The 10,543-nt window shown below is 45.3% G+C and overlaps 1 protein-coding gene across 1 annotated transcript in view; it reads right to left on the bottom strand.

Moving 5' to 3' along the window:
* Positions 1–6,197: 6,197 nt before the first annotated feature.
* The window catches only part of PTS (6-pyruvoyltetrahydropterin synthase), a 6,697-nt gene continuing 2,351 nt past the window's right edge, over positions 6,198–10,543 (bottom strand). The window contains exons 3-7 of the mRNA XM_009882476.1: positions 9,763–9,855; positions 8,323–8,345; positions 7,238–7,294; positions 6,864–6,934; positions 6,198–6,339 (exon numbers count right to left, since the gene is read on the bottom strand). Of these exons, the coding sequence (XP_009880778.1) occupies positions 6,198–6,339; positions 6,864–6,934; positions 7,238–7,294; positions 8,323–8,345; positions 9,763–9,855 (386 nt within the window). The remainder of the gene's footprint in view (positions 6,340–6,863; positions 6,935–7,237; positions 7,295–8,322; positions 8,346–9,762; positions 9,856–10,543) is intronic.

Here is a 10,543-nt window from a genome sequence, read left to right as displayed (position 1 = left end):
CACATTAGCTGACCCTGCCACCAGGACAGCTGCCCGTGTCTTCCTTTTTTACCCCAAAGGCAACCATGGAGCTACTCCACCACAGAATCTGGATCAGCATGTCAAGTATTTTGCTGAACGTGTGAGTTCTGCAGCAAAATCATATGGCAGAGACCAACAAGGTCCTACAGCATGGATGCATCTAGAGGACAAATGAGTCATCACATATAAGACAATCCTTTCTCCTGGAAAAGGAGCTTGGCAGCTCTCTCTTTAGCTCTGTAGCCTGTCTTCGCTTCTGAGAAAGCCACAATGCTTTCAAGCATGGCCAGGTAGGCTGATATGAGGAAGGTCCACGGAAATGAGACAGTTTGTCTCTCTTCCCCGCCCGTTTCCAACACTTGCCAGAGAGCTGCCCGTAAAGAGCAGGAGTGTTAAAGTGCATGGCTGTGGTGCTGGGAAGTCGGGGCTCACTGGTGCAGTCAGCCAGGTCTGCTGGATCCAGGGTTCTGCGGTCTCTCAGTCCTGGGCTCCCTTCTGCTAGCTCTAATTCATCCAGGACCCAAAACCTGGTGACTTAGTTAAACCTTTGTTCCTATGACAGTCTCTGGGTCTTTGGGTCATTGTTTGAAAGACTCCATAGCTGGCAGCAAATATGGACTGACAGTCTGATGCACAGCCTGGAACAAGCCTAGGACAAACATATTTCTTCTTTTCTCTTGTGTTGTAAATCACTCAGTTCTGTTTGCAGCACAGCATAGATCCTTGCTCTGCACATTTGGAACCTCTGGGAGTGCCTGCCAGATGGAGGGTGGTACAAACTCAATGACATTGCATCTGACAGGGACTTCACTGTCTACAGAGGCAGGGAAGTGGCTCTAAGAGTATACCAGATAAGCCCAGAAGCCAAATTCTTCAGGACACATCTATGAAATCTTTAGCTAAGCATGAGTAGGAATCTGTTACTGGAAGTTTTAAGCTTTAAAACATTGATTAATAATTAACAGAGTGATTACAGCAAATGGAAAAATTTCCATTAAAAATTTTCCCACCCTTCCACCACCTTCCTGTAGTTCCTGAACTTTTAATGGCTGTTACGCTCTCCCAGATGATGCATACTGCCTCAAAAATATTAGCAGAACAACCCCAACTTCTTGGACTACAGATTTTACTTCTCATTAATGTATCTCACTGTAGATATAATGGGAGGAAGTGTATCACTCATTCTGGGAGTAACCCAACAATCAGGATTAAGCATTATTTTCTTTATTTACATCACTCCAAAATCCCGCTGCTGCAGAAGAAGATGTAGTTTTCACCCTGGACCTCTTGTTGGCTGCACCCGTGCCTCTCTGGTGGAAATACGACAATGTTTACTCTCTCAGCAGCCCACTGGGAACGGATAGGAATAACGAGAGTCAGGTGATACCTACAAATCTGAAGAAGGAACATTTGGCTCAGAGGTACCTTGCCTTGGGAGAGCATTGTTTAGTCCTTTGCCACAGACATTTCTATGTAACTTTTACAGCAGCCATCGAGTTTTCCAAGCCACTGCTTCAGCAGCGTCTGAATAAACAAATCCTGCTCCTGGTACAGTAAAAGCCTGCTTTCCATCCCACCCTAATGGCTCTATTGTATTTACGGACACCCACACCCACACCAATAAAAAGAACACTGCAGTAGGCAAAGCACGCAAATATCTGAAATTGCCCAAACCACGGCTTTGCCATAAAACAGCTCCCCTTGTACATAAGGTATGATCACACCCTCTTTCCCCCAGGCCCTGGCGTCACTGAGTACACAGGCCAAATAATGCCCATTGCAGAGCGAGAGCCACAAAATGACCTTTCACCCCTCACTTGTTCTTTTCAGTAGCACCACTCTCCCTGTGGCCTTATGCTCTACTTCCCGTTGGCCTCCCAATTACTAATTGCTGCTGGTGATTAGAGCCAGGGATGGAGCAAACATCCTAATGAGCTTTAAAGTACAGTTTGATACATTACTGGACAGCCTAAACGATGACTGCCTGCAGGTGGAGGGAACTGTTTGAGGGCTCCTAGGCTTCCTCCCATCTCTGGCCTGTGTCTCTGCAGACACTCACCCCAGGGAGGGCCCCTGGGAAATGAGGAACATGCAGCAAGGAGCCAGGAAAATGTCAGCCAGCAAGTCAGCCCTCTGGCTCTCAGCTGGGAACTCTGGGGCAGAGACAGGGATGGGCCCTCTCTCTCGGCAGCTCAGCAGCTCTCACCGACAGCAGCTCCTTCTCTCCCGACAGCCTGCAGCTCTGTTCACAGCAACCTTCCCAACCTTTTTCCAGAACCAACCTGGGGGCTCCCTGTTGCTTCATTCAACCTCTCGTTCCCTCCTACGGCACTGTCAGTCTTGGGCAATGAAGCAGGCAGAGGTCCTGTGAACACCCGTGCAGCCTTCGCTGCCTCCCAGGCACTGTGCACATACATAAAGAAGCCATGTTACAGGGGCAAACTGCAATTCAGGAATCGTAAGACGCTGCCGGTTGTCTGAACTCCGGCAGAGGAACGGCTCCTGGTTGGGGCTCCATGTCCCACGCATAGTCCCTCATCAAAAGCGATGCTTGGATTACTTTTTAACTTGATCGTTGTTGAGGCTACAATGAACAATAAATAACAGCCTAGGGAGTGGCACATAAGACTGAGTGGCCGACCTTGGCTTAGTCCTAGCTGCTGTTTTTCGCTTTGCTGATCTTTTTTAACGGTGTCCCTATCGCTCTGCCCTGTTTCATCATTTCAGACATCACAGGAAAATGATCAATTCCCACTCCTCACGCTGCGAAAGCTGAGGCTGAACCCACAGTCCTCCTGTGGTTACTGTCTTTCAAGCACAGAGAAGAGAAGATGACTTTTTCTCCTTGCAGTGAGGCAGAATGGGAAAATGTTCCCTAGAAACAATTAATAAAAAAGAAGAGCTGCTGCTAGACACCTTTCCTTTGAAACTGAGCAGCCCCAAACTTGGCTTTGCTTCTAGTTGGCAGAACCAAATGAGCACATTAGCTGAAGCACAACATGAACATAAGTGCAGTGCAAGGAAGTGACATGGCTTCTTGCACAGGCTCCCCATTCACTCAGTCCCTGCCCTGGCAGTACTCCTTTTCTATATAACCTGACGATGTATCTTTCCATGTGACAGGTAGGCAGACCTGGGTCCTCCCCCTCAGCCCCTGTGAAACACGACATGGCAGTTTTCTGGTCTTGGTGTCATTATACTGCTATTTACATTTATGTGCACTAAAGCTTGCTCCCACAGTAGCTCTCCTGGCATCAGCTTTGACCTTTTAATTGCTGTCTTGGACCCCACCATCACCTGAACAGTTCTTGTTTAAACAATTTCATCACTTAATAACTAAGTTACAGCACAGAGATGCTTCATGTTTAATTATGTGAGGTAATTCTCTCCTTATATAACCCTTCCCCCGTAACCTGCAAATTTGGAGGCTGATTCCTACAGACTTCCCTGCACATAGCTCACATACACCCGCAAAGATCAAGACCCCTCTAGCAGGAGAAGGGATAGAATACACTGTAATTTCTTGGGACGTTGACAATTACAATTCCGGCTCTGATATTGCCGACCCCCTTCAGCCAAGCCACTACCCAGTCAACCAATTTATTCGCATCTCCTCAGATCTGACGCCATTGAAACGGAAAAGATCAAAATAAAGGAAATGAATACATCTCCAACATGCAACAGAGCAGTAAATATAAATGCCCAAGCTGTTGTGGTACTTTGGCCAGGCTATGCTGCACTGCAGTAAAAGATCGGGAATTTGAGCTAGTTTTTTCTGGCCGTGAAGCACCTGACTTCATGCTAACAATAGCAAAGGGCTGTGCTATATAGATGTAACTATTTGTTTGCTTGGTTTTTGTCAACAATGTCAACAGCTAAATTTCTCTTCTGATAAGGACACCACATGATATATTTTAGCCTCCATGACTCACTGAAGTCACCATATGCTTTGTGAATGGGCAACAGCAGCTATCATCCAGTATGATTTACATTATTTTAGCAAACCGGAATGATACATCACACTAATGAACCACAGACCAGCGGGAGCATTCAGATAAGCTGCAAAACCTCTCTGGCCAGAGCCACACTGAAAAAAGCTGACTGGTTCCACATCTCGGGGAAAAAAAAGGGGAAGGGGCAACAGTGTGTCAACACTGTGTTCGCTTCATCTGATGCACTGAGCACTCTCTACTTGTATGACACTGGAATGAAACTTCAGCCAATAATTCACCAAAGCACTATCTTCAAGCGGGGAAAAAACCCCAACACCGGAGCTCCCACGGCAGAGGTTTTGCTCTGCCAAAGAGGGAAGGCTGGAATATCTCTCATCTCCAGCCTTTTCTTACTATTCCCCTTTAGAAGCTCATCCAGAAAGTTTGAGCAAAGATGGATCAATGCAGGAGACAGCACAGAATTGTCCTCATATAAAGCAGTCACAGTTTAAAAGAAAGTCACAGTATTTTTTGGAACTGTAAAAACTACTTTCTAGCAGAACTGGTAGCTACAGAAGGATACTTTACCCTCAGCCTGTAGTAGAGTGTGGCCAAGGTTAACTATTAGGTTCATTAAACCTTTCTAAATGGTGCTGTTTGCTACCATTACTCAGATGCATAATTTCCTTGTAAAGCAAGGGAATTATTACCCTGGATATCACTTTTTTAATTATATGCAGTAAGTTATTCTTCATGGCCATATCTAATTACTCTTCAGGACGCTGCTCATGTGATAAAGAGAATCACGCACTGTACTATCACTTGATTTTATGGCTCGTAACCACAGGAATTGTACAATAACTGTTCCCTACCCGGTTCTACGTGCATTCCTCGTCCGGCACTTAGCCTGCACAGTATGCCTACAATTTCAGGAATCTTCAGAAAAGTTTGGTTAGTGTTCATTTAACCTCATCTTACAGTCTCATCCTTTTGTAACGACCTATGCTGAACAGTGTTGCATCTCTGAATGTGCAAGCGACAGCAGGAACTTGCGAAGCGACTGAGGCATACCAAGCGATTCTTTTCTCTACAAGGCCTTCCCACCATGGGATTCTGATGATGAAAACACCAAGTAACTGAGGATCACCACAAAAACTTCCCCAAGAAAAACATGCTTGATCTGGCTGCTTGTGCCAACAAGTTTTCACGGGAGTTCAGTGGATATGGACTCAAGGCACCACAGGTCCTTCCCTACTATTTCAGCTGTCCACGATCAGACACAGATTGGAAAGCCTCCTGTAGCAGGGATGACTCCTCAGCAAGGTGGGGACTATGTCTATATGTCTGTACTTGCTCTGAGCTGACGTAGCACCACAAGGTGTCTAAGAAGCGAGTACTTGCACTACACTGAGACAAAATCAGCCAGAATTATCTAAGATGAAAAGCACTCTCAGCAAAACGTCACAAGAGTGGCATCTTTAGGACATCAGCTGGGTAACCAATATTTAAGGGTTTATTCTCGCCTACTTCCACTTTCACCCATGCATGAGGGCACTCTGACACCACCGGGGCTGTGATGTTCCAACTTCACAGTTTCCTCAGCTTCCCATGCTGATTCTTAACAATGTACTGTTCTCTTTAGCTCTGCAGTTTGGATTGGGAATTGCCTTGTAAACAACTATACTGCTCAGTATACCGGTTCCTTATACGGAGAAAGACAGAGGCTAGTCACAAGAAGAAATGAGCCTATAGCACAGGAAAAAGAAAAAAAAAAAAGAAGAAAAAAGAAAAAAGAATTGTGTAGCTCTCATTCTCCAAAACGTTCCTCTATGTGATCAAGAAGCAAAACAACACCAAAGCCCAGGTTATTAAAAATCATAAATGAATCCAATGTTTAATTAGAGAAAAATCAAAGGCTTTTGTGACTGGGCAAGACATACATTTGCCAGGCTGTCTCCTCTCTAGAAAGCTGCTTTATTTAACATGGCAGAATTGTAAACTTCACATCAGCCTGGCGTTTTGGGTTTGCAAAACAGGGATGTCTTGAGAAAAAGCAAACAAATCAACAAATTCTGAGAACCCAAACTGCAAGATTGTGGCAAGAATTCTTGTGAAACATCTGTATTTGTCCTTATGTAGTACATAACCAATATCTCGGTGTAGGAAATGCAGAGAGCAGGGCTGAAGTAATCCACTGATCTGATTATGCAGCAGAGTTTCCGACCGATTGAGCTGAAGCTCATTTCACTTCTCGGGGATTGTTTCTTCACCTTTATAAACGACAATGTTCTGGTCCGTTTCATACACTTTGACTTTATAAAGAGTTCCTACAGGCAGGAGCTTCTTGAGGTTTTCCCAGATGAACACCGCAACGTTCTCTGTGGTGCTAAGAGTGAAACATGAGCACATTCAAAACCTACAGTAATGATATTTGAGGCTGTACCCAGAATGGGCCGGGCAGGATCCTAAAGGCCACAGGGAGCCATGCGGCCAGCTTTCACGTGGTGACAACCTGAATGTAAGTGGGGCTTGAACCATTGCTAGCAACCATGGATGAAATGAGGTCTAATTAACAGGTCATATCTGTCTCCGCAAGCTGTCCACAGAGCAGGATCATGTGACAAGTGCCAGTCTGCAAAGGGGTCCTCAGGTGCCAGCAAGTGGTGCCTTGCTGGGTATGCCGGACGGCAGCTGCCCCAGCAGGCCTGTGCCCGGCCCAGCCCAGAGAGGCAGGCTGCATGGCAGCAGGGCTGGAAGGCAGGCAGGGCACCCAGCACCTGACACACATAAGTGTTTGTCACAGGTGTGTTGCACACAAAGGTATCAAGGCTGCTCTGAGAGGTAGGACTAAGCCTTGAAGACTGTTCCTTGACCCTGCAACCAACACCACGAGGAGTCTCCATCACCCACCTCACAACCTCAGCAAAGTACGGCACATCCTTATCCAGGTTTTTGTGGTCAAGTGGTTCCATGATTGCCTCCTGCAGAAAGAAAACAGTGACAATCTTGTCCCGGTCAGTCAGTGCAGTTGGGGTTCAAATTCCCATGCAAACGGGACGGGTGCAAGGCAACAATATGTAAAAAATGGATAAGACCCCCTACATCCACATGTTAACTTCCTAGCTGGAGACATGGTACTAAAGCATTTTAGTCTTAAATCATTCCTTAATTTCTTCTTTATTTCCTACCATCATCAACTCACCATGTCTCCACCCTGGTACTAGACAAATTGCTAAGCTCTAACCAATTCTCCCAGGAGATGTGAAGGAAAATAGTGCTATTACCTGCATATACTCTTTCAGGTCTGTCAGGTTTATAACCATTCCTGAGACTGGGTCAATCTGCAGGGAAAACAAAAGGGAGATTAGCAGCCTAGCTACACGTCCTTATTACCAAGGTTGCCATGAGCCTGCACAAATCAGACTGGGAGCATCGGTGAGCTCAGGACACCTGAGCCGTAAGAAAAATATCTTTCCACCTTCACACACTGAGTTCCAACTCTCCTCCTGTGATGTTCCCAAAGGCTAGATACAGCATACAAACAACTCCAGTTGTTCCACTCTCTCATAAAAGCTGGCACCAGGAAGGAAAAACTCACTGAAACACTCACTCTTCAAGCAACAACCGTGCATGACCATAAGCAGGAAAACAGGCATTAAACTCCTGGGCTGAGCAACCAGGGACAAAGGAGAGACCAGCCTGAGCTGAGGGCATCCTCCCATCTGGAGAAGGCACGGCTCCAGGAACAAAATTAGGTCATGTAGTTCACAGCATGTTTGGGGAATGTAGAAGGAAGAGGCTTTAAAATTTTAGTTTCAGATCTGAATAGAAACCTGCTTTCCTATGAACTGGAAATTTTCAAAATGCTATTTGGAAAACATCAAAACCAAAGTCTAAACAACTCACTCTGCAGAATACTGAGAATAATGACAGGATGAAAGGTGAAAAACAACTGCGAAAGAAGAATTTCCTTTTATATTTGCGGCAAAATACCTTGATAAAGCAGCAGAGGGAATCAGTTACTGGAAGTGCTAAGCCTCGCTGTAGTTCAGTAGTCATCCAAAGGTGCCCCACAGATCTGACCAGAGCCTATACATTATGCAGTGAGGCTCTAGCAGACTAAGTTATGTGCCCAGAGGATGACTACAAACCTTGGATTAAATACAGTCACCTGCAAATCTGTGTTAGAGGCAAGGTGACTAGGACAGTGACTACAGAAAACCTTCTTCTATAGCGATGTGTAGAGTTTCCACAAACACTCTGGGAAACCTAGCAATTGAGCTAGAACTTCAGTACTGTGGAAGATGGGGACCCATCTATCCCACCACGCTAAGGAACAGGAAAAAAAACCCACATTGATTGCACTTACCTCTCCACACACAGTGACTATAACTGAAAAAAAGAAAATACCAAGTTACAATGACACCACGACACCATCAACCTAACAACAAAGTACACTGCTGATTAGGACAGACAATCCATTCATCGCTAATCCACGAGGACCGGCGCAGGGTTCCCAGCACTTAAAAGTGGAACTGTTTTAATAAAATGGGTATGCATTCCATGAAGAATAATGACACAGAATCACCCTGCTCAATGATGAAGTAATTCTCCAAGGTCTGATGCCCAGAGACACACTACTATCCCTGAAGCGCCCCTTGCAGGCACAGAGAAGACTAGATGACTTCTCAAGTACCTACTCCCTCTGACAGCCTGTGCCCTGCACACTCAAGATCAAAGCCTTTTGATCAACAAAGTCTTCTGGACAATGCAGATATCCTAGGTGTCCATACAACCACCAGACCCCCGAGATCATAAGATGTGGGGTCAGCTTATAAGTCTTCTAACATCATGGAATACCAGAGAAGGAAAGAAAAGGATGAAGTGGCCGCCAACTTTCTAAGAACGAGAATTACTGCACAGTGTCATTTCAACCCAGAAGTCCTTTCAACAAAAGAGATAAAACACTTAGAAACATCATCCTTATAAGCTCAGCATTCCTTCCCACTAACCCCAGGAGCCGAGAACAGAACCACAGCTCACTGGGGAACTCACAAAAGAGAAAGACAGGGATTTGAGCCTAGCTGTGATTCTCCTCTGGGGTTGAAAAGTCCCTTCGTACCCTTTTTCTCACTCTCTCTTCCCCCTGTCAAGGAACAGTTTTAGCATCTCCCTAGCTTTCCAGCATTTCTTTTTTTTACGATGGAAACGTCGTTCTTCTACGAGAATGCAACAACTGCTGTGCCTGTAAGTCAGTTTCAAAATGAGGGACAGATCTTCAGTCCAGCAATCCATCAATCTGTCTTCCCTGGTAAAGCTAGTAGCTCTGCAGCAGAGATTTCAGGGTACCTACAATACCCAGTGCTAAACAGGGAGCCAGTCTAATAACTGGAGAGATCCAATTCTATGTGCATAGAGTATAGATGGTAGGAGAAGAACTTGTGAAAACAACAATCAAATAAAGTTTAACGGCTGTTTAAATTGCATGTCTTTTCCTTAGGAAAATCTTAATTCAAAACACAATGATTTTGCAGATTATAAACAGGTAGATTTGATTCATGAAGTGACATTGTGAGATAAATACTTATTATCTATTTAACCTAATAGCTTCCAAATCCATGCCATGGTTCAACCCCTCTGCTGCTGAGGATTTCTTCCAATTCTAAAAAACCACAAACCCAGCCACTAAAAGCCATATCAGACTGCTGAGACACAACTGGCCCAGCTCTCCCACAGGTTATTCCGCATTCAAACCAGCCTGCCTGAGAGCAGCCTCTGTCCATGACTACATGTGTAAGCAATTCCTTACCTTTATAGTTGTGCCCATGGCCATTTGGATTGTTGCATTTCCCAAACAGCTTCAGGTTTTCTTCATCGCTCAGTGATTTACTGTGAGAAATACAGACATGGTTTTCAGGATCCATTACAGATGTTTATGGCTTCACTTCAACTGTGATTGCTTTCTAGCTCTTCCATCTATTTCATCTCCCAAATTTAACCCACTAGCCAGGACGCACAAACAGAACCGGAGGAGTATTTGGTCCATGAAAAGATGTTGTTGACAACAGGGGTTTTTTTGCTGTGGTTTTGTATTTGTATATGCAGGTTTCATAACAACTACCTAATACCACTGCTGTATAAACACTAACAGCTACTTACATAATATGAACATGGCAAAATCACTCAGGCTCTTAGGAGGAAGCGCCCGGAGCAAACTATGCATATTATTCTTTAACTAACAACGCCTAGGGAGCTTCTCCAAGAAGCACAAAGGACGACTTCCCCTTGGAAGAAACTCAATTGCCTACTCCGAGGAACATTTCAGGTCAAGGCACTCTTTAGGAATATGTACGTATTGTGAAAAGGGCGACAGATTAGAGGCACGGCGAGTTGCGAGTTTGTAAACTGCAAGCGTAATTCGTCCCATTTAAAACGAAACTTCCGTTCTCGTTCAGCCCAGCCGAGCGCTGATGTCCGAAATAAGGACTGGCCGCTGGAGGCTGCGGAAAACGGACTAGAGCGAGGAGAACCGGGAAGCGCTGAGCAGCAGCAGCAGCAGCAAGAGCAGCCGCCGGCACATCGGGCGCGCC

Source organism: Charadrius vociferus, unplaced genomic scaffold, assembly GCF_000708025.1.
Source record: "Charadrius vociferus isolate BGI_N301 unplaced genomic scaffold, ASM70802v2 scaffold1413, whole genome shotgun sequence".
Classification (NCBI taxonomy): Eukaryota; Metazoa; Chordata; class Aves; order Charadriiformes; family Charadriidae; genus Charadrius; species Charadrius vociferus.
The sequence above is the reverse complement of the archived record's forward strand: the minus strand, read 5'-3'. Positions and strand labels throughout refer to the sequence as shown.